This window comes from Colossoma macropomum, unplaced genomic scaffold (assembly GCF_904425465.1).
Source record: "Colossoma macropomum unplaced genomic scaffold, Colossoma_macropomum, whole genome shotgun sequence".
NCBI lineage: Eukaryota > Metazoa > Chordata > Actinopteri > Characiformes > Serrasalmidae > Colossoma > Colossoma macropomum.
Genome location: NW_023494809.1, coordinates 26149729 through 26177725, shown reverse-complemented (window position 1 = coordinate 26177725; position 27997 = coordinate 26149729). Strand labels below are relative to the sequence as shown.

Below are 27997 nucleotides of genomic sequence, written 5' to 3'. Positions count from 1 at the left end.
TCTCTCTCTCTCTCTCTCTCTCTCTCTCTGTGTTTCTCTCTTCCTCCTCTCCCACTCATGCTCTCTTTTTCTTTCTGTCTCTGTTCTCTTGCTGTTACCCTCACTCTCTCTCTCCCTCTTTCCCCATCTTTCAATTTCTCTCCTCACTCTGTCTCTCTCTCTCTCCCTCCCTCCCTCTCTTTCTCTCTCTCTCTCCCTTGTTCTTTTATTCTTTTTGTCTCACTCATATACACTCTGTCTGCTCTGTCTTTCGCTCTTATGCTCTCTATCTCTCACTGTCTCTCCCTCGCTCTCTCTCCCTCGCTCTCTCTCCTTCGCTCTCTCTCCCTTGCTCTCTTTCTCTGTCATTTTTGCCATGATTTTGTTGGCATCACAACTGGTGAGAGTTTGGCCAACAAAGATGAAATCAGAAAATTCAATATATTGTTTATCTCTCTCTCTCTCTCTCTCTCTCTCTCTCTCTCTCTCTCTCTCTCTCTCTCTCTGTCTGTCTCTCTCTCTCCCTCTCGGTGTAGAAGGCCCTGCGTGTGATGGTGATGATGAAAGTCTGGTGTACAGTGTGGAGATGAGTGGATCAGAGGAGGAAACTGACGTTAAGCAGGTGTACCATGGAGCGCACACAGAGTGCACTGTGGGTAGTCTGCTGCCAGGCGCAACCTACAGGTTCCGAGTGCGCGCTGCCAACGACGCTGGGGTAGGTCATCCACCCAACACTGTAGTTCAGGGTCAATAACGAAAGGCCTGGTGTGGGTTTCTGGACCCTGGCTATTTAATTCTCGCCCCGTCTGTCTCACAATAGCGTCTGTTTAAATGCAGCACGTGGGATTTTGTGCTGCCATTAGTCTGAATCTCAGCATTGGATTTGTCTGTATGGCTACGTTCACACCACAGGGAAAAGTTGCCCAAATCTGATTTTCTCACCAAATCTGATATTTTTGTTTTTGTTTGGCTGTTCACATTATCTTTTAAATGTGATCTGTATGCGACATCAGTCTGAACAGATCAGCTCCTAAACTGACCCACATGCGCAAAAGAACAGTGCTTCACGCTGCTTCACGGCTCATCCAGAGGTAAACAATCACAACCGCCAGCGAACGCCAGTCGCTCCCGGAGGATCATCTTTATCTTCGCCAGCATCACCGGAGCCATCATGAAGCTTCACTGTCTGACAGCTGGGCTCATCACCCAGAATGTGTTTGAGCCGTAAAAAGGGCGCGTTCACTTCTTTGGTTCGTGTCCTCGGATTCTTTAAACTTTGCTTTCAGACTTTTTTTGACGCTGCACCCTCGTTCTCCTGCAGCTGCGTTTGGCCATTTCTTTCAAAATCTCTTTGAACATGGAGAGCTTTAGATAAGTCTCTTCTAAGTTTTGTACAGAAACATCTGCCTAAATGTTTATGAGGTCTCAGCAGCTCGAAATTGTGACAAATGTCGAGTTGGATTGACGTAAAAGGTGCATGAATTCCAATCTGGCTGAGTCATTTTGCCGCAGATCGGATACCTATCGGATTTCAGTACCACATATGAAAGCGTCTCAAATCAGAATTGAAAATGTCGGGTTCAGTCTGTTTTTTGCTGTTCACACTGCCACACAGACACACATCTGTGTCACACATGAAGAAAAAGATCAGATTTGGGCCACTTTTACCTGCTGTGTGAACAAAGCCTGTGGTAAACCTCACCATTAACACATCAAGCCATTTCTTTCTCATGCGATTGGTAATGTGAAGAACATTTCCCCGTTGATGTCTCTGTGGTGAGTCACTTCGTGTTCTTTGTTGTCCCTCTCCTCAGTACGGTCCATTCACCGAATTCCTGGAAGTGACCACTGCAGCAGGACCTCCAGGCCAGTGTGTGGTGCCCGTCATCAGCCTGACCTCTCACACGTGTGCGGTGGTCAGCTGGGAGGTGAGTTAGAACTGGAGAACTGTGATTAAAAGTTAAACATTGTATGAGGTTTTGATTGTTGTTTCCCGTCACTGTTCTCCACACTCTCCTCTTTCTTCCCTGCTTCTGCAAGGTAGTAATGCTTTTCTAGCCGTAATCAGCTACCTTGTTTTGATGAAAAGCGAAATTGGGCTCAATTACAGGATAAACACCACACCAGTTCCTGTTCTGTCCGCACAGTACATTGTCCATTATATTCATCCCGACACGCTGGATAACACTCCTCTCCAGTGAGCATGGAGAGGCTCGCAATTGCATCCTCATGTGGTCCATTTGCTTCCTTTCTCCCATCACAGGTGGATTTATATTCTTACACCCATTTGTTTTACACCACTTTGAGTGTCCTACGTGTCTCTAGACAGTTCTGCTTCTTTTCTGTGCAGAAAAATACACATTAAGCTTAAGCTTGATTAAATTTTAGATTTTATATATATGATAAAATATATTAAAACATGTATAAAAATATAATGTGCCATCCAGAATAAGGAAAATCGCATAAATATTATGCAGGTGACAGTGCAGTTGTGCATGTCACGTCCAGTGGATGAACTGAATCATCAGCAGACTAAAGAATAAGTCGACGTTTGGTGATTTGCTGTAAATGTGGGTCTCCTGTTGACTTTCTCCTGAAGGTGTGGTTCTAGATCTGCTGTTTGTTTACTGGCCCATATTTTTATCTTTTGAAAGAAATTTTTCCACAATACAAACACTGACCGTTCCGTTCACAGTTGAGGTTAATGTAAGTTAAGCCTGCTAACCCTAACCCTAGACAATGATCGGTATGATACAGCATTAAAAATAAAGGTGCCGAAAAGGATCCTTTGTTTGATCTCATAGAAGAACCCCTTTTGATTCCCTAAAGAACTTTTCCCTGGATGGTTCTTTCAAGATCTGTTTATGTAAAGGGGATGTGGGAGTGTGACAAACCTTTTTGAAGTTTTAAGAACCTCCACAAAATGCAGAGGTTCTTGGAAAACACCTTTAAAATGGGTCACAAACCTTAACATTATGTTCTTGGTACCTTTAAAATACATGTAAAGTGTGTTGTTTATCTACAGTGAAAATACAGGTGTTATATCAGGGCTCAGTGTTGCCAAATGTGCAGTATTAAAAGGCCAAAATCAGATAAAGAACTCATAATTTGGATATTAGTAAAGCAAGTCCTCTTATGTTTAAGGCCACTTCCTACTGCGAGAGTCCTCTGTTGTTTTTCCCACCCAAAATGCTGATGACAGGTTTTATGATGGCACTTCTATCTCTTAGTGCCTAAAGGGTCCAAAAAGGGTAGAAAATTGATTTTAAAAAAAGAAGTGGCCGAAATGTTCTGCTCAGCGTCTCATTCCTCCTTTATTCCCCCCGCGGTGGGTCCTAATTGCGTTGTGTCCGAATGTTAATTGCTCAGATTTCAGTTGAATGCATGTACCCGGCGTTTCCAGGAGACAGAGACAGGCTCTGATTTGCTGATTTGTGTCATCAGACGGACGAGAGCTCGGGGGCAGATATCTCCGGCTACCGGCTCGACTGGGGTCGAGATCAGGACTCTCTGGAAATGGTTTATAGCGGGACGGAAACCTTCTGCGAAATCTCCAACCTGGAGGCGGCAGCAAGCTACTGCTGTAGGCTACAGGTAACCAGCAGCGCTGCCTTATTAATACATCATATCTCCCTTTGAGAAAACAGCGGGCAGCATTAAAATAGGTTTGATGTAATTGTTTTTCTGAATGTATTGTGTTGCCTGATGGAGCTCTTTGAAATCACCCACATGAAAAGACTCCCATAGTGATTAATGAAGAATCAGGCCTTCTATCTCAAATAAAGGAAATGAAAAGACGAGAGATTAAAATTGATTGTGGCTTTTAGATGGACAAAGCTCCAGCCGTACCAGTCTGGAGTAGCCCTCTGCTATTCTACTGCCATTATTAGTCACAATTACTACCAGTTCTTAATATAGAGAAGGGGTGCGCCTTTAGATTTACTTGTTCATTTATTTCAGTGAAAGCAGGCCAGCTCTTGATGTAAGACTGATGAAACAGAATAATACTGCTTTGATTCTTATTCTTGGACAAAGCGTTGAAGCGTTGCTCAATCTGCAAAGTCTTTGACCTTTGAGTGTGCTACACCTTCTAGATAATTGGTTCTGAGATTGAGTGTCAACTTGAGTGTTTAACACAGCCCTTAAAAAAAAAAAAAGGAAGATCCGGCTCAGAGCAAAGGTTGTGCCTAAGAATGCTGTATTCTGTCCAATCTTTGGAAAACCCCAAGGAACGTGTAGGAAAGATGACCTTTAACCCACTTTAATGATGTGGCCAGATGTCTCCTGGGTTATCAGAATGGCCAGTATGCTAACCATGAATGTCAGGTTACCTTATTGCTCAGCTGTTCAGTTCACATTCATGATCGTAACTGACCTATTTCTGTCATTAGCAGAGAAGGCGTGTGCCAGTCAGGCGCTCTGGGCAAAAGCAATGAATTCCACCCCAAACAGCGGGAAATATGTTTTAATCGGCTGTTTCATCTCATAACCTACCAAGATATCATCTTTTCAACACCACCCTGTATCAACAACAGAAAATGATGTCAACTAATCCACATTTAACATTTAATAATGTAAAAATCAGCTCAACACGCAACACTGTGGGTCTGAAAGGATGTGTAACTGAGTGCATTTACATGCACTCAGTAATCTGATCATGCTCTGATTTCTGCAGTCATCTGATTATTCAAATGGTCATGTGAACGCCATGCTCGATTTCTTGGATTGGAGTAATGCCTTGAAATGATAGAAAGCTGGATTTTATCCCAGTAATCAGATTTCTCAGTGCATGTAAACTCTTACTCTGATTTCTTTCGGATTTCTCAGTCTGCACTTGTGTGAAAACTGACCACGGTACCGGAAATAAGCGACCAGCGTTGTCACGTGATGCAGCAAAATGCCTTTTGAAGCGGTGCTGAAACCAAATACATGCTTGATTAAATGAAGGATTTAAATATTCTTCATCCTCTAGATGATATATTTTCGTAGATTCAGGTAAAGTGGCTCGATGTTTTAAAAAGCTGCTTATGAAGTTTGAGTTTTACATTACGTTTACGTCCCGTCTCCTTCTCTGAGTTTATCGGCTGGTTGCAAAGCAGAAATCTGATTAGTGTCTGGCTCATGTAGACCCGGAGTTTCCCCATTATCCATAACATAAAAGCATGTAAACGTGTTGACTGGATTACTGACAAAATCTGATTTTCTGCAGTTATCCGATTATTAAGTGCCTGTAAACAAGAAGTCATTGCTGAGAAAAGGAAACAGAAGAAAAAAGAAGAAAATGTGCTCAAGAATATGGAAACTAGACATCTGAGATGTGGAGTGAGATGCTATGAACTAATATGTGTAGCTATAATAGAGATTACTTGGATCATGAGAAACAGAAATTGCAACCAACATCTGAGACTAAAATTTAAAGGTACTGAAAAATATCTCTGCAGATTCTTTGAGAAACTGAAAGTGAGTCTCCTGAAAAGAATGGAATCTGTATTAAAGGTAAAGATAATGGACATGCTAAATAATGAAAATGTTGTTATATTAAGTTGTTGAGGCTTCTAGATGCTTTTCTGTTATAGTTTTTTTTATTTTATTAAGAACGCTGAAAAACAAATACTTTAACTTCCAGTCAAAACAGCCAATAAGTATAAATAAATAAAGGGCTGCTCTCTGACTTTAATGTTGTCTGTAAGCTGAGGAAAAACAAGTTTCTTTAGTTAGCCAAAAAGTTACTAGGTCAGCCAAATACTATAAACACAATGGTCTTCATAAACTGGGAGCAGAGTGGCACCCCTCATACTCCGGCATCCCTGGGCTATTGCCCAGTCTGCCCACCCCACACGCAGGCCCTGGTCATTAGTGTGAATAGACCTGCGTGTGTTTTTGTAATCAATAACAGCAGGTGCATCATGAACGACACAAAACAGCATCATATTTGTGAGACAGTGCATCATGGCAGAAGCACTAAAGTGAACAAATTACCAGCACAAGCTTTCATCGCAGTGATGTCCTGGATGCCACCTGGAGACTTGTCAATACATGATTAGCGCAAGAAAAGGCCAGAAAGCAGGCCTGTGGCTTAATGTGAATTATGAAACGGATAGTTCCAATCCTAAAATCTGATTGGCTGAGCCACGATATACACACACCTATGACTGAACTCTGTATTACTGTGTCACAGCATGAAAAACCCTTGTGCTGTTAATGGAATAATCTTTGACTCTCATGCTGCTCACATGGATTCCCGAGTGTACTGATAGTAAAACCCGTTTTCTGTTTAAACTGAGGGGCTGACGACTTATGTTCTTAACTAGAACAAGGCTAATCAGCTAGCTAACAGGCTAAAAGAGCCGACAGCCTAAACAACTCCATCATTAATATCACAGGCTTGAATTAAAGCACTTACAGTATGATTTACTGAGAAAGATGTTTGTCAGAATTAGCGTTAAACCCAGGCTGCATCCCAAACAGCTCTGTACTCCCTAAATGGTGTGCTAGCTATGAAAGTTTCAAAATTCTAGCCTCTACAGCCGAATAGCACATCAGTTGTTGAGTATGAATGTGTCTGAGTCCCAAATGACTGTTTCTTAGCTATATTTGGCACCGTAGTGGTTCAGGATTCAGTATTTAAATTCCTACGTAGTGCACTATGTAGGGAGCAGGGAGACATTTGAGATTCAGCTCCAGTGCAAGAAGAGGAGCCGCTGGATTGGTGCTAAATAAGACTCATGGTGGTAATTCGGTGACCAAAAAGTACTTGTGCTGTGTTATCATATGTTCATTGTTATACAACGAAAAGTTTAAAAATTCATGAAATGACCACAGTATACAGTGATGGGCGACCGAACGTTCTCCTCCTTCAGCGATCTGTGGTTGCTTGGCAGTCATACTGTAATCTAAAGGAGCTACATTTCTTGGCAGAATACTTGTTTATGTCTATTATTATTAATAATAACTTTAATAATAATAACACACTATTTCAGAAAACATTTTGTTTTATCATATTTTATGTTGGCTGCCGTTTTATAAAAGCAGTAAGCCACTTGAGGCTGGGCGTTACAACGATTTAATCACAGGGAAGGGAGTTTTACTCCGCTTCGCGTCGGGCCTAAGAACACCCTTCCCGTGATACAATCGCAGTAATGCACGGCCTCTTGTGGCTTATTGTTTTACTCCAATCTGACCGTTATTATCTCTTGCTACAGTCATGTGGCTGTGCATCGGCTTCGTATCCCTTCTCAGAGCAAATATGAAAGTAGCTCACGATCTGATTTTTCTGCTCTCTGAAAATTTCGAATCTATCTGACGTTTATCAAAAACGTTGATTTGTGCCGCCTCACCCCTGTAATATGAAGGTGTCCTCAGTGATTGTGTTGCATTGCAGGCCACTAACCAGGCAGGGGCAGGACCTTACAGTGATCTGGGATGGTGCCGGATGCCAGCGGCCGCTCCGGAAGCTGTGGTCAATCTGTATCTGCAGGAACCTGTCTCCCTGCCCGCTGAAGGAGAGCCCTTCTCCCCCTCCACCTGCCTGGCTCTGGCCTGGGACGAGCCGAACTCTAACGGTCAGGAGATCACCTGCTACACCATCGCCATGGGAGACTCAGTCATCACAGCTGGAAACACCACCTGCCACGTGATCAGGAACCTGCAGCCCGACAGCGAGTACAGGTGAGCGGAGGAGAGCAGTGATCCATCACACACACACACACACACACACACACACACACACACACACACACACACACCGGCGTCTGCAGCCGGTGGAGTCCATTAACATTATCAGAGTCCTTCCTGAGTGTTTCATTCAGTTTGTGTTTTTGTTATTAAGGAATATATGCCTGTACCAAAGAGACTGAGAGAGAGAGAGAGAGAGAGAGAGAGAGAGAGAGAGAAAGGGGGAGAGAGAGACAGAGAAGATGGACAAAGAAAGAAAGAGGAAGAAAAGTAGAGTGCAGGAGAGAGAAAGACAGAGACACAAGATGGACAGAGAGAGAGAGACAAGGTGGACAAAGCAAGAGAAGGACAGAAAGGGAGAGGAAGAGAGGGGGATAAGATGAACAGAAAAAGGGAGGGAGAGACAGACAAGATAAGCAGCATGAGAGGGCAGTGAGTGCGAGACCAACAATATGGACAAGCAGAGGGACAGACACAAGGGACAAAGAAAAAGGGAGAAAAGGAGAGAGCAACAGACAAGCTGGACAGAGAGAGAGAGGGGAAGAGAGGGTGAAAGACAATGGACAGAAAGAGAGCAGTAGACAAGATGGACAGAGGGGGGGGCAGAGAAAAAGGGGGAGAGAGACAGAGAAGATGGACAAAGAAAGAAGGAGGAAGAAAACTAGAGTGCAGGAGAGAGAAAGAGCGAGATGTGAGATACACAGAGAGCAAGAGAGGCAAGGTGGACAGCAAGAGAAAGACAAAGGATAAGGGAGAGAGGGACAGAAAAAGAGAGAGACAGATAAGATAAACAGCAAGAGGCAGTGAGAGTGAGACAGGCTGTATGGACAAGGAGAGGAACAGACACAAAGGACAAAGAAAAAAAAGGAGAGAGCAACGGACAAGATGGACAGAGAAAGAGAAGATGGACAGAAGGAGAGAGGGGGCAGACAAAATGGACAGAAAGAGAGCAACAGACAAGATGGACAGAGAGAAAGGGGGGAGAGAGACAGAGAAGGTGGACAAAGAAGGGAAGAAGAAGAAAAGGAGAGAGACAGAAGATGGTCAGAGGAAGAGAGAGAGAAAAGGAGAGACATGAGATGGTCAGAGGGAGAGAGAGAGAAAAGGAAAGAGACATAACATGGTTAGAGGGAGAGAGAGAAAAGGAGAGAGACAGACAGATAAGATGGTCAGAGGGAGAGAGAGAGAAAAGGAGAGAGACAGACAGATAAGATGGTCAGAGGAAGAGAGAGAGAAAAGGAGAGAGACAGACAGATAAGATGGTCAGAGGGAGAGAGAGAAAAGGAGAGAGACAGATAAGATGGTCAGAGGAAGAGAGAGAGAAAAGGAGAGAGACAGACAGATAAGATGGTCAGAGGGAGAGAGAGAAAAGGAGAGAGACAGACAGATAAGATAGAGAGAGAGAAAAGGAAAGAGACATAACATGGTTAGAGGGAGAGAGAGAAAAGGAGAGAGACAGACAGATAAGATGGTCAGAGGGAGAGAGAGAAAAGGAGAGAGACACAGATAAGATGGTCAGAGGGAGAGAGAGAAAAGGAGAGAGACAGACAGATAAGATGGTCAGAGGGAGAGAGAGAAAAGGAAAGAGACAGACAGATAAGATGCTCAGAGGGAGAGAGAAAAGGAAAGAGACAGACAGATAAGATGGTCAGAGGGAGAGAGAGAGGAAAGGAAAGAGACAGACAGATAAGATGGTCAGAGGGAGAGAGAGAGAGGAAAGGAAAGAGACAGACAGATAAGATGGTCAGAGGGAGAGAGACAGAAAGCAATGGCGAGACAGGCAAATGGACAAAATGAGAGGGAGAGACAGACAGATGGACAGAGGGTTCTGAGTGCTGCAGGTTGAGCCCAAAAACCAACTACAAGATGATTTTTATAAATTTTTTATCAGTGATAAATTTTGTTTATCAGTGAATTAATGCCGTGCTCTCTAATGGCGATGTGCCCCGGGGTCCCTCGCCGAGAGGAGAGAAGACAGTGCTACTAAAAGACTCACACAGGACAGAGACGTCTGACTCTGTTACAGCAAACTTTGCAAAATGGACTGCAAAGTCAGATAAATGGACGGGATGATGGTGCAGATTTATGAAGAGGTGCTTCCGTCTATTATCTGAGGTGATGAGCGCGACTGTAATTAATGATGAGACTCAAGTGTATCCGTTGTTGATGCCTGCTATAATTATTATACCTGACACCCAGCTGTATCTTAGGAAACAGTGTGGGAGGAGGATCCTGATATTAAGCACGATTTATTTAGCCAATAAACTAATAATAAACTCTGTTCATTTCATTTAGAAAGGCTAATAAGATGCAGAACCGTGTCTGTATTTGCTCCTGTACATTTCCGTCGCAGCTTAATTTATTCAAGTGCGCACTTTACGGAGGGAAGGAAATAACTTGAAAGGATATTTTATGCAGCAGGCACTTTATCAGGGCTATATTTGCCATATGCAGATTATGAGTGATGCGTTTTGCTTGGGATTGCTGTTGTATAGTGTTTGCTCTTGCTGAGAGCTCTTCAGCACGACGCCGGCTCGTTTCTGAAATGCGTCCGACGCTAGCGTTCACGTGCCGCTATGCATGTTGGAGAGACTTTTTGAGTTCAGGTATTGCGTTTGAGCCGGCTTAAGAGCAGCTGCATGTACTCTGTTCGCTTTTCCTCACAGACAGGCTGAGCACTGCGTGGCGACAGGCAGCGACAGCCAATCAGACAGAAAGTTCTGAAAGCTGCGTCTGAGAGGCTGCAGCGTGGAGAGTTTTAAAAGGAGAGCTAATGTTGTTTTTGAGAGGAGCTGGTGCTTCTAATGGAGTCTACAGGTATAATAGCAGCATCACAGTGATTGCTTTGTTTGTACACTGCCTGTCAAAAGTCTGGGAACACCTAGCCTTCTTGTAAACTTGTCCAAGCAATGATGTTCACTGCTACTTTTGTATTAAGAAAAATAAGGTTTTGTTAACGTAAAACAGCTATCACTCAGTTAGTGGTGTCAAAATGGACACATTAATAATGCGTTAGTGTGATAAGTGATTAGGTCCACAGATTTTCTTTAAAGGTGCAATTTGTTGGAATTAAAAATCTCAAATTAGTTAAAATTATCAACAAAATGTAAAGAAATAACAGTTTTGACATTATTGTAGTGACTGTCAGGGGAACCGATTTCTTGGGGTAGAATGTTCCTTTACACACATCCAGTAAACAATTGTCCAAACCAAAACTTGCTGTTGGGTGGTGTTCCTGTTTATTGAGACTTTACCTTTTAGAAAGAAACTCTTTTACCGGCGATGAGAAAATATGGTAATCAGTGATGAAGATAACAAAACTTGAATCCAGTCAAGGCTTTGTTTGTTACAGCAGTTTCGGTAATCACTGTATGTTCCCGCCACCCAGGCTCCTCCATTCTGTGAGTGTCTTGTGACTATAAGCACCTGACCCGTCACCTGACCCGTCACCTGACCCGTCACCTAGTGCAGCTTGCCCCCTAGTGTTCCCAAGACGGTACTCAAATTTACAAAGACAAAATTACTTTGGCTCCTACAGTTATGTCAGAGATGTCTGTGTATCGTCTTGCAGAGAAATCTACTGAAATTAGCCTGCTAACCAGGTAGCCCCTGCCTCGTAATGCCAGTTTGTACCTCAAGAGGCAATAGTAAGTCGCTGTAGCCATTAAGTCTGCCATCAGTCCAACATGAGAGGATGAAGTAGCACCAGCCCCAACCTCTTGTCAATCATGTTGAAGGTAGCCAATGAAAGGAACAGTAAATGCAACGATGGCTGAAGCTCTTGGCCAGTGACCGTTATCACCACCACCGTCAATTCCCGACGAGAAACCACATTCGTCAGCTATTCAAAGAAAAGAAGTGACATAAATAGAAGCCAAACAGCAGTTAACATTGGCGTTGCTTTCCACCGCTGGAGCTTTTGACCAGTAAAGGGATGAAGTTTGAGGCTGAACTCGCAACATTTCTTCTAGACTAGTAAGAAGGCGGAGGAGTTTAAGCCTGGCTGGTAGCACACTGTATGTGGTTGTGAATAACTCCTTGACTGTAGTCTTCTCATTCTAGCTTTTGAATTGGAAGCTTCATTGATGGCTGTCTGGATAAAACCCAGCTATTACTATGCAATGAATTTGGTTAGCACTAAAGTGCATCAAGACTGAAGTGTAATTTACATTGAAGTGTAATTTACATTATGATGATATCAGTAATGTTAGACTATGTTGGAAAGTGCTTGCAGATTCACCTGATCCAGCAATGGTTTTAAAAAAAATCTTAGTGTCCCAGCGTTGAACATATGGCAAGGCCAATCTCAGTCACGATATCTGACAAACTAGTTGCGATATTGTATGCTGTCCAGTCCAGTCATGAGGTGCAGCCCTAATTAAGTTTATTTTTGTCTAAGCTGTTTTTAAAAGTGCATGTTAAGGATCTTTTGGACCAAATGTTTTGCACAGAAAATGAAGCAATATTTTATGCTAATGTAAACCAAAAAAGAAATTATTTATTAAAACATTTTTATAAGCTAAATGTCCCTGAAGTTTTAACAGGCAGTGCATGTTTTCTTTTGAGCAAGTGTCTGCACTTAGGTTGTCTGAAATGGATGCCTTGAGGCTCAACAGAGAAACACTGTAAACTCAGCTGTCGTTCACCCATATAATAAAATTCTGTTGTTTATGTGGTAAATTACGCGCAGTGGTTGAAGCTGCCTGGAGCACTTTTTCACTTCCGTTCCAAACAGTTCATTACTCTTTGGTAGCTTTTGTAGCCGGAAGCCACAGGAGACGAGAGAAAAGCTGCAGTAGACCCAAGATTTTCAGTGATAAATCGTAGATGGATATTGTTTTCAGTGAGATTTTTGGCAAATTTTGAATAGGTTTTGGTGGGATAGGGGTGGGGGGGTGTGGGGGGGGTGTGGGGGTGGGGGGGCGTGATTCTTAGGGAGAACTGAGGGAGCCGATCTGTGCTGTATTTTAGGTCTATGAACCAAACAGAGCTGTAGCATCTTTTCTGAATATGAAGTAGGTCCTCATTTACACTGGTTTTCACCAGATGCTACAGCAGTAAATTACTACTTAAAGTTCTATAGGTTTAACTGACTTTTGCGACATTAATGTTTATTTGCCAAGGCAACTGAATGGTGAAATGAGCTATCGTTAACGTTAGCTAACGAGTCATGCAGTTTACCGTGAGCAGTAAAGTTGGTGTCATTTTTTGCACGTTCAGATTTTTCTTCAGCAGCTTTTGAATTGAAGGTGAAGAAAGGTTGACGTGTTTAAATCAGTGTTTACAACCCAGACATCTACTTTTTTTGGTCTGAAATTGACGCCATTTATCACAGGACACTTTGATTTCTGTCTGTTACTGCTGTGGGCTGCTGAGGAGCTCATCAAACAACATTGCTGTAATGGACCCACAAGCGGCGATTTTTGGGGCCCAAGCACCTTGTGCCTTATGAGCCAGTACAGGCCTTTAAGCAGATAGAACACAAATGATAGGCAGTCAGAGTTTTTAGATTGATTTATAATGATTGTTTATGAAGGGTTTTGAAAAGTTGTCTGCCAGATTTTGTATAGACTGACCTTGTTACAGTATGCAACAGATGTTGAACACGGAAGTCCAAAAGTCTCTTAACCAAAGCAGTTTCTGACACGAATTGTATTTTGCTTAGTTTTAATGTTAAAATCATTAAAATGTTCTTCTCGCTTTCCTTTAGTTTCTAAACTTTGCATGTCTGCTGAGTTTCAGCCTGGGCACCTCAATTTCATTTCATTGTTGGCTTGGTACACGAACAGTCTAGATACATATGTACATGTATTTCATGTATATGTGACAGTTATGAAACTGGTCTCCATGATTGAAGCTCCCCTGGGACCTTAATTAAATCAGTATTCTGAGAATAAATGAAAGCGATGAACAGAACAGCCAAAGCGGTCGCTCCTGTGGGAAATCCTACTCCATGCTAACCTCCTGTTGAGAATCGTCTTTAAGCTTCAGCTTTTATGGTCTGTTGCTATGATGCAATCTGAGCCTGGTGAACAGTAAACGGTGGTAAACAGTAACTTTGTTTCAACTTTAAAAGGATTTAAAATGCAGGTCGGAGGCTCTTTAATATTTATTCAAGCACAAACAGAACTACACAACGTCAACACAGCCATAAGAAATAAGTTTTCAGTGTAAAAGACGATGAAAGAAGCATTTTAAAACTTTAAAAGAAGATGCTAGTGCTAATGCGTTTCTGTCTGTGTGTTTAGCGTGCAGGTCAGGGCAGAGAACGCAGTGGGCGCCGGCCCATTTGGGCCGAGTCTGCGGGTGAGGACCAGACCGCTGCCCCCAGCCCCGCCAAAATTGGAGTGCGCAGCCGCAGGACCACAGAGTCTGAAACTGCGCTGGGGGGACAGCAACAGCAGGGGGCCAAGCACCGATGAGACTACCTTCGTCTTGCAGATGGAGGACAGGAACCAGAGGTGAACACACACACACACACACACACACACACACACACACACACACACACACACACACACACACACACACTTACACATACAAACCAGGGCTGCCCTGCTCCATTGGTTTGTCACTGTCCTGATTGTTTTTAATTGATTTTGTTGATTTGTTTTTATGTGAAAACTCCAGCTGTCCTTTACCTTGTGTATGCTTTGACATATTAACCAATAAAACATTATTATTATAAACAATAAACATTATTAATTAGGGACGTTTTCTTCTTCTCCCATAAAGTTTCAGTTTTTTCTTAACAGCAACATGCTGCTCTGTGTGTCATTTGAAGCAAGTATGCATCTGTTTGTCAGGGATCGGCTACACTGAGTGTCTCAGGTGTGCTGCTGTCACTTGTTACATGCTTCTTTTCACTCCAGTAGACTTTTACTGAAGACCTGTACATCTGTGCTTTTTTTGATTGCACAAAGATCTTTTGCTTTCAGCACAACGGCTGCTGATGAGACACTAGGCTGTGGTGGAGAACCATCAGCAGTAAATGATGTAACAGCAGCTGTTTCATGGAAAAGGTGACAGAATTTGTATGTTGAGGAGAACAAATACAACGAGCTTGAGGTTGTAAAGACTGCTAAAACTTCACTGATGTAAATGTTCTCTCTTGGATGGTACCTATATATATATATATATATATATATATATATATGATATATATATATATATATATATATATATATATATATATATATATATATGTATGTATGTGTGTGTGGTGTTGTTTGCACGTTATATGCACGTCCACATGTACAAACGCACATCCATGCGTCTGCATGTGCGCATGTGTTTTCATGTGACTGACCCTGTGCATGTGCGTCTCCATGCTGACCCATGTGTGTCTCCATGCATGTGTGTGTGCATCCGTGCATGTCCATGCTTGTGAGTGTCCCTCCCTGTGCCTGTTTGTGTGTTTATTCCCAGTGGTTCTGGTAGTCTGAGTCTCCTGTTCTGGTAGTCTGAGTCTCCTGTTCTGGTAGTCTGAGTGTTCTGTGGTTCTGATATTCAGAGCCTTCCGTGGTTCTGGTAATCTGAGTGTTCTGTGGTTCTGGTAGTGTAAATCTTTTGTTCTGGTAGTCTGAGTGTTTTGTGGTTCTGGTATTCAGAGACTTCTGAGGTTCTGGTATTAGGAGTGATTTGTGGTTCTGATATTCAGAGCCTTCTGTTCTGGTAGTCCCAGCCTTCTGTGGTTCTGGTGGTCAGAGCCTTCTGTGGTTCTGGTAGTCTGAGTCTTCTGTGGTTTTGGTCGTCCCAGTGTTCTGCGGTTCTGGTCATCCCAGTGCTCTGTGATTCTGGTAGTTAAAGTGTTCTGTGTGCACTGTTAGTCTGAGCTTTCTGTGGTTCTGTTAGTCAGAGCCTTCTGTGGTCCTGGTAGTCAGAGCCTTCTGTGGTTCTGGTAGTCAGAGCCTTCTGTGGTTCTGGTAGTCTGAGCCTTCTGTGGTTCTGGTAGTCTGAGCCTTCTGTGGTCCTGGTAGTCGGAGCCTTCTGTGGTTCTGGTAGTCGGAGCTTGAGTGTTCTGAGGTGGTCTGTGGTTCTGGTAGTCCCAGTGGTCTGTGGTTCTGGTAGTCCCAGTGGTCTGTGGTTCTGGTAGTCCCAGTGTTCTGAGTGCTGCAGGTGGAGGTGCTGTGTTAATAAGCCTGGCTGCTCCCTCAGTGCTGTATGGATTAGCAGTAAAGACAGGGTTATCTCGACCCCCCTCTCTAATACCTGCTCCCACTGCTCCTGCACTGCCCCACTGATTGGTGATTTGAGGATAATTGAAGCCCCACACTTTCCCCCCGGCTCCGCACTCTGAGCCCGCAGAGTTCCACGCAGTGCAGAGGATGCAGTCTGATTTGATAAAGCTAATCTAAATGGAGTCTAATAAGGCACTGCTATATAAGAGCATTTCCGTCTGCCAGTATCTGCTTTTTTAGCTTTACAGAGTGGTCTGGTACACAAACCCCAAATCATGGACAAATAGTTCTGTCTGTTAGGCTAATGAGTGTGACTGTTTGCAAAATGAAGAAGAGATACTAAGTGCAGTGGCTTTGTGTTCTTGTAGTTTGCAGAACAACGTTTTTTGAAGGGCTTTTCTAATGTTTCGTCTCCATTCAGCCGAAAATGATATAAAATAAGGCAGTTGTCCTTGTTGTGGGACACAAGGCTGCTAGTAACTAATTATCGCTGTCTGAAAGGGAAAAAACAAACTTTGGAAACGGTGACTTTATGGGAGAAGGAGGAGAACATTCAACACTCAACAGCTGTTAAATGTAACAAAAAATATTCATTTGGTCCATTTATGATGAAATTTAAACGAGAAGCTGTGAAGCTGAGTAAAAATAGTGATTAAAAAAATAAATATAAACCGTAAACCCGGAATTACTGGAGCTAAAATGAATTCCCGAAGATGTTTTGCCAGAATTGTTTTGGTTTTTGTGATGGGAGTAATCAGTCTGGATCTTCGACTGGTTTGTTTTTGTGTTTATGATGGTGGAGTAATCAGTCTGGATCTTCGACAGGTTTGTGCCAATCTACCGCGGGCCGAGCCACACGTTTAAGGTGCAGCGCCTGAGCGAGTCGAGCCGCTACACTTTCAGGATCCAGGCTGTGAGCGATGCGGGAGAGGGACCTTTCTCAGACACGTGCTCCTTCACCACTGCCAAATCTGTGCCTCCAACTCTCAAAGGTAACCAAACCCTCTGCACAGGCAAATGTTAGGGACGTAAAACGCACCGGTGCAAGGTGATGATTCAGCTGTCTCACTGTCTGTTTACATGAAAAGATTTTTGCCAATCCGATTAAATACATTCTGATTATAGATGAAGACTGAGGTGTTTATGCTCACTCTACTCAACAATCTGACGTTTACGTGCTCACTACAAGTAATCTGGTCCAAAATTACACGCATGTGTAGAGAACCTTTTAGTGTGGACGTTACCATGACAACCAGTATCACATGAGTCCAGTCAGAGTGAGATGAGCAGCAGTGAGCAGTGCTTGTGTTTTTAATTGCTTTAAAATGATGTCAGACTCAGGAAAACGTCCTTCACATGTCCTTATTAAAGAAGGCCGAGAGGAAGACGTCGTGTTCTGAGACACATAGGCTGGACGTCCGTCCCACCGCCGTCTTTTAAAGATCAGAGCATGAACTTCGTCTCCTCTGCAGACCAGTTTCTGCTCCACCATGTTGAACGGTATAAACTTTCACTATGACGCGACGAACATGATCAGAACGTACTTAAACTTTCTGATAGGGAATGTAATCAGATACAGGCGTTTACACAGCTATTATTCTTCTATTTAACAGATTATTTACTGGATTACCTGCCTCGTTCCATCGGATAGAAATTGTATTCCGAATGGCCTCAATTGGGCTAGTCTATTCTGATTGATGTGTTTACATGGACATATTAAGCTTCTAGTTGGATTATTAATGGATTATCAAGCTGCGTGTAAACGTGGCTAGATTTAGAGTCAATCATAATAGATTTCAATCATATTAAAAAATACTTGCTAATTTTTCCCCCTAAATAGTCTTCATGCTATTTTCAAACTTCCAGATAGTTTTTAGTGTCTTTATTCAACTTCAGTATAAATAGTTTGTCACCTTTATGAATTAAGTGTTTTTTTTGTTGTTTTTTTTCCTAATTCTCGATCATACAAAAGAATTCCAGTCAAATCAGACTGTGGTGAAATTTGAAATGTGGTGAATGATTGTGAGAACAGAGGTTTATATAGTTAGACCTGAACTTCATTTGAAGCTACATCACCAGAACAGTCAATGACCACAGCCTTTCACTCCTGCCATTATAATGTAGTGGCCACTTTAGAGTGCAAATGAGTATCTGTGGACGCCGTGGACGTGTCGAGAGCATCGTAATGTGGACGGATTTTATTTGCATCCGCCTCCAGAGGTCATGCACATTATACACATTAACATAACATTTAGCTCAGGCAGCCAGTAAGTGGCAGATGAAGGTGTTGGAGTGTTTTCTACACTCTGGAGCAATGAGGATGCTTCCAGCAATCAGCTGTCGATTAAAATCGTCTTTCGTTTTGAAATGACTTGTCAGTCTCTAAATTGTTACTCCAATGGCACAAATCAGTAATCAGCTGGTAGCAGTGTGAGTTCTGCTCTTAATGTTTGCACACGGTTGCTGAGAAACTTTCACAGAGCATCTAACAGGGATGCGAATTCTGTGGTAAAAAGAATCACTGTGCATTTTAGCGTTGCTGATTTCTAAATATGCGCTCTCTCTCTCTCTCTCTCTCTCTCTCTCTCTCTCTCTCTCTCTCTCTCTCCTCTCCCTCTCTCTCTCTCTCTCTCTGTCTCTGTCTCTGTGTGTGCAGCTCCTCGTGTGGCTCAGTTAGAGGGCAATGCCTGTGAGGTGACCTGGGAAAACGTCCCACCCATGAGGGGAGACCGTATCAGCTACGTGCTCCAGGTCCTGGGTGGGAGGGAGTCTGAATACAGACAGGTACAACATCTCATACATTCTGTTCAACATCAGGACAATTTCCTTCTAATGTTTTAACTACAGCAAATGATTTCAGAGGGTCTGGAACATTTTTACAGTAGATACAGATGATTATAGAAAGTCATCATGGTGATATTTAGATCACACAGTGTACTGGGGATGTCCATTCTGACGAAGTTCGATATTCCAGTGTCTGTAAGAGTTTGTAATCGGATATCCAGTCAGCTCCAAAGAAATTCACTCAAAAAACAACTTTGGGCTAAAGTAATGTAGGGCTGTGCACACTTCAAGGGTTCTTTAGTAAAGGAAATGGTTCTGTATAGAACCGTGATCGCTCGAAGAACCCTTTGCATGATTAAAGGGTTCTTTTAAATTGTGAAAGGGTTCTTCAGTTTGACGAAGAGCGTGCTGTAGATGTTCTACATAGAATCTTTTTGAAAACGGCTCTTCTATTGTTACGATGTCAGGCTTGTTACAATAGAATATCCCTTTTTGGTCCCATATAGAACCCTTTTCGAAAGGGTCTATATAGAACTATCTACAGCACATTCTCCATCAATGTGAGAAACAAGCCTTGAATCATGCAAAAGGTTCTTTGAGTGTTCATTGTTCTATTTGGAACCAGTTTCTTTACTAAAGAACCCTGGAAGAATGACGTTGGGCTAAAGTAATGTAGGGCTCTACCCACTTAATGTAATGGTTCCTCAGGGATCTTCAGTAAAGGAAATGTTTCTATATAGAACCATGAACATTCAAAGAACCCTTTGCATGATTAAAGGGTTCTTTGCATCGTGAAAGGGTTCTTCAGACTGATGGAGAATGTACTGTAGATGGTTTCTATATAGCACTAAAAAGGTTCTTCTATTGTTACGATGTCAAGCTTGCCCTTTTGGTGTTATATAGAACCCTTTTCAAAGGGTCTATATAGAACCATCTACAGCACATTCTCTATCAATCTGGAGAACCTTTTCACAATGCAAGGACCCTTGAATCAGGCGAAGGGTTCTTTGAGTGTCCATGGTTCTATGTAGAACCATTTTCTTTACTAAAGAACCCTTGAAGAACCATCATTTTTAAGTTTTTTTTTTGTTTGTTTTCTGTTTAATTTTTTTCTGTTGTTTTGATGTCAGGCTTGTTACAATAGAAGAAGCCTTTTTGGTCCTATATAGAACCCTTTTCAGAAGGGTTCTATATAGAACCATCTACAGCACACTCTCCATCAATGTGAGAAACAAGCCTTGAATCATGCAATAGGTTCTTTGAATGTCCATGGTTCTATTTGGAACCCTTGAAGAGCCATCATTAAGTGTGTAGGCTTACCTTTTTAGCTGATAACACTGGTGTAGACTAATAATAGCAGCATGCAGAGGAACATGCTTTATTATTTAAGAACAGATGACTGACTTCAGTAGGTTTTCATGTTGAATGAGTAACGAACGCTGCCTCTTCAGATGAGCTAATGAGCTAACAGAGCTAACAAGTCTGTTGGATTCTCATGAGGGTTTGTTGTCTTCTGTAAAAGGTACTTTCTCCTCAGTGGGCGATGTGACATTATTTGGCAGAGAGAGATGTTGTAGTTAGCATAGTGATACAGCTGTGCTATCACTGCCTTCTCGGCCTTGGCGACTCGCTCACGTTTAGCCACACACATCCCTGCAGCAGACATCGCGAATGGCCCACAGCGTAGAAATAGACGCCTCTCGTCTAAGAGAAAACAAAGTTAAACGCCAATATAAATGAAGTAAAACGGTACAAAAGTTGGTGACACTTTATTTTGACTCTCAGTAACATGTCAAACATATGAGGGTTAGGATTAGGTTTTGGGTTGAGGTTACGGTTAGGGTTAGGATTAGGGCCAGGATTAAGGCTAGGATTAGGTTTTGGGTTGAGGTTACGGTTAGGATTAGGCCCAGGATTAAGGCTAGGATTAGGTTTTGGGTTGAGGTTAGGGTTAGGATTAGGGCCAGGATTAAGGCTAGGATTAGGTTTTGGGTTGAGGTTACGGTTAGGGTTAGGATTAGGGCCAGGATTAAGGCTAGGATTAGGTTTTGGGTTGAAGTTAGGGTTAGGATTAGGCCCAGGGTTAGGGCTAGGATTAGGTTTTGGGTTGAGGTTATGGTTAGGATTAGGATTAGGGCCAGGATTAAGGCTAGGATTAGGTTTTGGGTTCAGGTTACAGTTAGGGTTAGGATTAGGGCTAGGATTAAGGCTAGGATTAGGTTTTGGGTTGAAGTTAGGGTTAGGGCTAGGATTAGGTTTTGGGTTGAAGTTAGGATTAGGCCCAGGGTTAGGGCTAGGATTAGGTTTTGGGTTGAAGTTAGGGTTAGGATTAGCCCCAGGGTTAGGGCTAGGATTAGGTTTTGGGTTGAAGTTAGGGTTAGGGCTAGGATTAGGTTTTGGGTTGAGGTTAGGGTTAGGATTAGGCCCAGGGTTAGGGCTAGGATTAGGTTTTGGGTTGAGGTTATGGTTAGGATTAGGGTTAGGATTAGGTTTTGGGTTGAGGTTAGGGTTAGGTTTAGGGCTAGGATTAAGGCTAGGATTAGGTTTTGGGTTGAAGTTAGGGTTAGGGCTAGGATTAGGTTTTGGGTTGAGGTTAGGGTTAGGATTAGGCCCAGGGTTAAGGCTAGGATTAGGTTTTGGGTTGAGGTTATGGTTAGGATTAGGGCTAGGATTAGGTTTTGGGTTGAGGTTATGGTTAGGCTTAGGGCTAGGATTAAGGCTAGGATTAGGTTTTGGGTTGAAGTTAGGGTTAGGATTAGGCCCAGGGTTAGGGCTAGGATTAGGTTTTGGGTTGAAGTTAGGGTTAGGGCTAGGATTAGGTTTTGGGTTGAAGTTAGGATTAGGGCTAGGATTAGGTTTTGGGTTGAGGTTAGGGTTAGGCTTAGGGCTAGGATTAGGTTTTGGGTTGAGGTTAGGGTTAGGATTAGGCCCAGGGTTAGGGCTAGGATTAGGTTTTGGGTTGAGGTTATGGTTAGGATTAGGGCTAGGATTAGGTTTTGGGTTGAGGTTAGGGTTAGGGCTAGGATTAGGTTTTGGGTTGAGGTTAGGGTTAGGATTAGGGCCAGGATTAAGGCTAGGATTAGGTTTTGGGTTGAGGTTACGGTTAGGGTTAGGATTAGGGCCAGGATTAAGGCTAGGATTAGGTTTTGGGTTGAAGTTAGGGTTAGGATTAGGCCCAGGGTTAGGGCTAGGATTAGGTTTTGGGTTGAGGTTATGGTTAGGATTAGGATTAGGGCCAGGATTAAGGCTAGGATTAGGTTTTGGGTTCAGGTTACAGTTAGGGTTAGGATTAGGGCCAGGACTAAGGCTAGGATTAGGTTTTGGGTTCAGGTTACAGTTAGGGTTAGGATTAGGGCCAGGATTAAGGCTAGGATTAGGTTTTGGGTTGAAGTTAGGGTTAGGGCTAGGATTAGGTTTTGGGTTGAAGTTAGGGTTAGGATTAGCCCCAGGGTTAGGGCTAGGATTAGGTTTTGGGTTGACGTTAGGGTTAGGATTAGCCCCAGGGTTAGGGCTAGGATTAGGTTTTGGGTTGAAGTTAGGGTTAGGGCTAGGATTAGGTTTTGGGTTGAGGTTAGGGTTAGGATTAGGCCCAGGGTTAGGGCTAGGATTAGGTTTTGGGTTGAGGTTATGGTTAGGATTAGGGCTAGGATTAGGTTTTGGGTTGAGGTTAGGGTTAGGCTTAGGGCTAGGATTAAGGCTAGGATTAGGTTTTGGGTTGAAGTTAGGGTTAGGGCTAGGATTAGGTTTTGGGTTGAGGTTAGGGTTAGGATTAGGCCCAGGGTTAGGGCTAGGATTAGGTTTTGGGTTGAAGTTAGGGTTAGGGCTAGGATTAGGTTTTGGGTTGAAGTTAGGATTAGGGCTAGGATTAGGTTTTGGGTTGAGGTTAGGGTTAGGCTTAGGGCTAGGATTAGGTTTTGGGTTGAGGTTAGGGTTAGGATTAGGCCCAGGGTTAGGGCTAGGATTAGGTTTTGGGTTGAGGTTATGGTTAGGATTAGGGCTAGGATTAGGTTTTGGGTTGAGGTTAGGGTTAGGGCTAGGATTAGGTTTTGGGTTGAGGTTGGGGTTAGGATTAGGGCTAGGATTAGGTTTTGGGTTGAGGTTAGGGTTAGCATTAGGCCCAGGGTTAGGGCTAGGATTAGGTTTTGGGTTGAGGTTAGGGTTAGGGTTAGGATTAGGGCTAGGATTAGGTTTTGGGTTGAGTTTAAGGGTAGGGTTAGGATTAGGCTTTGGGTAAAGGTTAGGGTTAGGATTAGGGTTAGGATTAGGCTTTGGGTAAAGGTTGGGTAAGACTAGGTTTTTTGTAATGGAAGTAACACATTAACAACACATCTACTTAATGTAAGTAATGTATCAACAGAACATCAACAGATATTTACTTCAGTGTATTCAGATGCTGCACTACTGATACTTCACTGATATGTTGTTATGTTACTGATAATCTGTTAAGAGTTTATTAATCATCTACAAAGGACCACTCCAAATAAAGTGTTGCCCATAGGTTTGTTGTGCAGACTGTATACAATCTTGCTTTGCTTTTCTGCTTCACAGGAAGATCTTTTTTCTTTCTCATATGGGAGCAAACACCTCAGAAAAGGTTCAGACTGAATTCGATTAGAAGGAAAATTGAAAAGAGCAGCAATTTACATACGTCATCATACACAAGCAGTTTATAGCAAGAATCAATATTGAATTAGATTAGCCATACTGTATTGAAAGCTCCAAAGCTGCAGCCTTGAGGGGTTTAATATGATTGTATTTTTTGCTCCACAGGGATAAGGGAGAAGGTATATGATTGTGTGCATAGCCGTGGGGCTGTGTGTGTGCTCCCCTTTGTTTTGAGAGAGATTTGAGTAGACTGCAAACTGTACTGAAAGCTCACAGAAATAGAAGTAATATTTGCCTTAGCTGAGTAAAACACAGCGATTCAGATGGCTTTCTTTGCGCCTTCATTCTGTGGTGAGACAGAAGTGGAATTTTATTAGTGATGTGGTCTTTCATGTGTGCATTTATTGCCACTAACCTGTCAATCAGGAGACCCTGCAGAATTGGTGCAGTGTGATTACAGCTTATGGGCTTTTCTGTAACTGTTAGCTCCACAGCTGTAATAGTAAGAACAATCAAATACTCAACAAGTCATAGTCAGGTTTCTGGAGTCTGGCTGTTTTGCTGTGAAATTTTGATCCATTAATTGACTCGTGAAATCGATATGCCATCCTATAATGCCTGTTTTATTGTATAGCCTATTCGATGCTCTGTGCTTATATTAAAGGAGCATTCCAGTAGCAGTGGCATCTCTGGTACAGAAAACCTTTGAGTCTTCATGGTTCTGTATAGAACCATTTTCTTCTCTAAACCCTTGAAGAACCATCTTTTTTTTTTTTTTCAATTTTTACCCGATTTTCTCCCCAATTTAGTCGTCTCCAATTCCTCCCGCTAGTTAGGACTCCCCCAGTCACACACGATGCTATCAACGCTAGGAGGGTGAAAGCTAACACAGGCTTCCTCCGAGACCTGTGAAACCAGCCACCGCTTCTTTTCGAGCTGCCACTCACGCAACGTCTTTGGACAGCTGAACGCGCTCGGAGGAAAGCGCCAACCGCCAGATCTGTTACGTCAGCTAACTGACTAGCATCGCGCTTAGTGAGTGATGGGGGGAGAAGGGCAGAGAGAGCGAGGCCAATTGTGCTCTCTTGGACTCCCGGCTACGGACGGCTGTAGCATCACCAGGGATTGAACTCGCGATCTCCTGATGATAGGGCCAACGCTTAGACGGTTGCGCCACTCGGGACCCTAGAACCATCTTTTTAAGAGTGTACACTGGTAACATTCCCACAAATTCATCCCTCTGGGAAACCGTCTGAAAGACCCAGTTATACTTATACTTTTGGGTCGTTCCCTATTTGAAGTGGGAATTCAGGTGGATACATTTTTTAAAAACTCATCCCAAAACTAAATAATCTTAATATGTCCATTAACATCTCCTATTATCAAATATGCATAAAGGAGAGCTTAATTCAAACATATTTTACAGTCACTGGTGTTCTATGAATGTGGTGTAACACCAGTGACTGTGACTCCAGTGACATTCTGGTTAAAACTGAGGATTCTGTAAATTGGCTGACTCGTTGGCTGATCAGGTAACCCTGTGCAGCTATTTAAAATCAGTAATAAAATGATATACAGCATTGTTTTGATAAAATCTTAATAACCCAGCCATTAAAAGCACAGAACACTGGTGTCACATAGACGTTATGTGCTGCCTGATGAACAACATTATGAATAAATTAATGAAATATAGTGAGCAAGTGTGGACTCGCCTTCTCCGATGAGCCTTGACCCAAAGAAACAAGTTAATAGAGCCGAAAATACTGTGTTAAAATGTCATATAAGAGTCCTGAAAACACCAGCGACCAAAATCTCTGTGACAAATGAATTTTTAAATAAAATACATAAAACATAGTATAACGTCAAAAATTCCTAAGTTAAACCTCTTAAAATATTGTTTTGTATTAAAAATGGTTTCTCAAATGTTGAAAGTCGGTTGTGTGACGAGCTGTTTTACAGATGCAGAGCGACTATGAAACAGGATAAACAAAGAAAAATCAGAGAATCATAAAGGAAAAGTGTTATTTAATCTTAGCCCAACTGTGTAAATGTACATACTGACTTTTGGAGCTGTGCCTAATATTTTAAGCCACTTTTTTAGCCCTGCAACCATTGTGACACAGTTTCCCCTCCAAATGGAGAACGACTCTTATACGATTCGCATAAAACGAAATCAGAAACAGCGACTTCATCAGCAGGTTTCCTTTATTTTTCTAAGTACAGCAAAATGTATTAAAATCATTGTTCATGGTGATCAGCCATACGCTGCACATGTTTCAGGTGGAGGTTGAAAAAGTTCAGGAGTTTTCCTTTAAGGGTCCTGGATGCTGGATGCTCCACTCCACATGCCCCAAAACTCCCACCTTCTTTTAGAAACATCTGAAATGGTCAGTTGTTAATGAGTGAAGCCCAGTGCAATGCATTGTGGGCTCATTTTGAACATTGAAAACGTGACCAGTGTTTTTCGATGTGTGAAAATGAAAAAGTTGCAGGTGAGAGTGGAATGGAAGGCCCACCAGTGGGAATGGGTGGGGGTATCTTTGAATTTAGCTGGTTTCTCCACGGTAAAAGCACCTATAAATGGTCTGATAGAGCCTCTGTTCAGTGTCCATTAACAGACTGTGATGGTGAAATATTCTCTTACTCTGCATGTGACCTGAAACACTCATACATTTGGTCAAATTGAACAAATAGTTACTTTCGCCCATCAAGTTCTGTACCAGCCTGTAAAGAACTTATTAAATGCACTGCATTATTTTCAGCATAGCTAAAGTTAGAATAGGAGTAATTAGTAGAACAGGAATGGGTTCTATTAGAGGCTGAATTGTCAGTGAGAAAGTTTTTCTATGTGGAGAGCATTTTTAGCTTCACGCTCCACTGCTGTGTTTTCCTGGTTAATTAATTCCTTTTTCTGCACACATTGTATCTACAGTCTACACCAGCGTGGTTCATATACCAAACAAAATACTAAACAGGGCAAGTAACCAAAAGTGTTGACAAAAAAATGAGTACTTGACATTTTTGCTGATACCAAAAGAAAAAAAAATAATGGCAGATATTCTTGTTCATTTGATATCGGTCACACCTTAATTCTGACCCATTGAATTGGGCTTTGATGTTGTCTAAGGCTGCCATTTAAGGAAGACTCGCGCTGCGTCCCAAGTGCGCACTTAATACTAATACTAACTAGTGTTTGAGTATGTAGTATGTAGTATAGTCACAAGTGTCAAAGTTGAGTGTACTCAAAAATCCACAATGCATACTTAGAGCCAGTCGATTTTTTGAGTATAGTAATCGGAAAGAGAGGAGCTTCTCGCGTCTGCAAAATTCTGAAAAAGTGGTAGACGGCGGCGCGAGAGCAGCTGCGGTGGTACCGGGACCAGAAATGGTGTATAAATGTGAATTCATCCCGAATTTGTAAAATATTCTGTAAAAAAAAAAAAAGTTATACTTACTAATGTTTTCATTTGTTAGCGTTTCTCTAATACATTTGTTTGTGAACGTGTTAATTTGTTAGCCAGCCTTCAGAGTCTAGCTCGCTATGATGTGCGTTGTCATAGCAACGGTTCCTCACTTCCTGTTAGTAAGAATGGTGTAGTATGTTAATATTTTGTGTACTAACCTGTTGAGCTCATACTATTAAGATTAGTACACAGTATATACTGTACAGTATTAGTGTGTAGTACACAATTGGGACGCAGCCTTACAGAAAATAGATATCAAATTTTGTGTAGAAATAATAGTTAAAAAATGTCTTTTAACTGCCCAACAACACTGATCAGCAGTCTAGACATCTTGTTAGGATGTTTAACAATAAAAGAGGTTCCACTAGTTCCTGAATATAAGGGCTTATATACTTTTTACTGCATTGATTGTTTAAACTAGGTGTTTAGTAAAGACATAAAAACGTCAAACACATCCGTTTTTTATGACGTATAAAGATCACTTGCTCTTGAGAAATCTAAAGGAATTCTGTTGAATTCAGGAACTTCTCACAACTTCCGTAAAGGTGCTGCAATTGTTGCAAACTACCTCTAACTCAAATTTTCAATCTTTTGTTAAGTCTTCGGTCAAAATCCCAACCTCTGATAGGTAAATGGAATGGGACGTGCTACATGAATAGTGTTTTTAATAAACACAAAACTGAAAGTAACACATTTGACAGAAACACAGGGGGGATGCGTGTGGGGTGTGAATGGTTGTTTTGATATGTGAAGTCGAGCTGAATGTGGTGGTAAATTGCTCTTTCTGAATGATGCCAAGGCAGAATGTCAGCCTGGGCTCATGGGACCTGAGTGGGCTGTTGCAGCTGAAAAATCTCACAAATTAGTCCTCTTTTTCTGCACGCGCTCACACAAACACAGAAAAGCTCTCTCGCTAAATAATGACCTCCCTGACATCCGCGCACACAACATACACACACACACACACACACACACACACACACACACACACACACACACACACAGCTGCATGTCACATGAAAAGGTGCTGCCGCTCCATCTTAGTGTCGTGTCTCATCCAGATAATGATCTTCAACCTGGCTCATTTATTTTGCTTTAATAATGCAAAATAGTGTGAAGGCAGTATGAACAGGGTTGTGCCTTTTGTTTTAACCCTTACAACAGGGGTGGACAGGTAAATTTGCACTGGCCACCAAGCCAATGAATCTTGTGGCCAAAATTAAGAATTTGTGGCCAGAATTATAAAAACATTTATCACATGTGGATAATTTTATCAAATTTGATTAAGTTTAACCAAAATCCGTCATTTTA

The 27997-nt window shown here is 42.3% G+C and overlaps 1 protein-coding gene across 2 annotated transcripts in view; it reads left to right on the top strand.

The window, feature by feature from the left end:
* Positions 1 to 27997, top strand: part of fndc3bb (fibronectin type III domain containing 3Bb) — a 110344-nt gene that overhangs the window by 78639 nt on the left and 3708 nt on the right. For both annotated transcript variants that reach the window (XM_036557976.1, XM_036557977.1), the window contains 7 exons: positions 516 to 694; positions 1794 to 1907; positions 3424 to 3573; positions 7361 to 7647; positions 13902 to 14114; positions 16659 to 16825; positions 18490 to 18617. In XM_036557976.1, the coding sequence (XP_036413869.1) occupies positions 516 to 694; positions 1794 to 1907; positions 3424 to 3573; positions 7361 to 7647; positions 13902 to 14114; positions 16659 to 16825; positions 18490 to 18617 (1238 nt within the window). The remainder of the gene's footprint in view (positions 1 to 515; positions 695 to 1793; positions 1908 to 3423; positions 3574 to 7360; positions 7648 to 13901; positions 14115 to 16658; positions 16826 to 18489; positions 18618 to 27997) is intronic.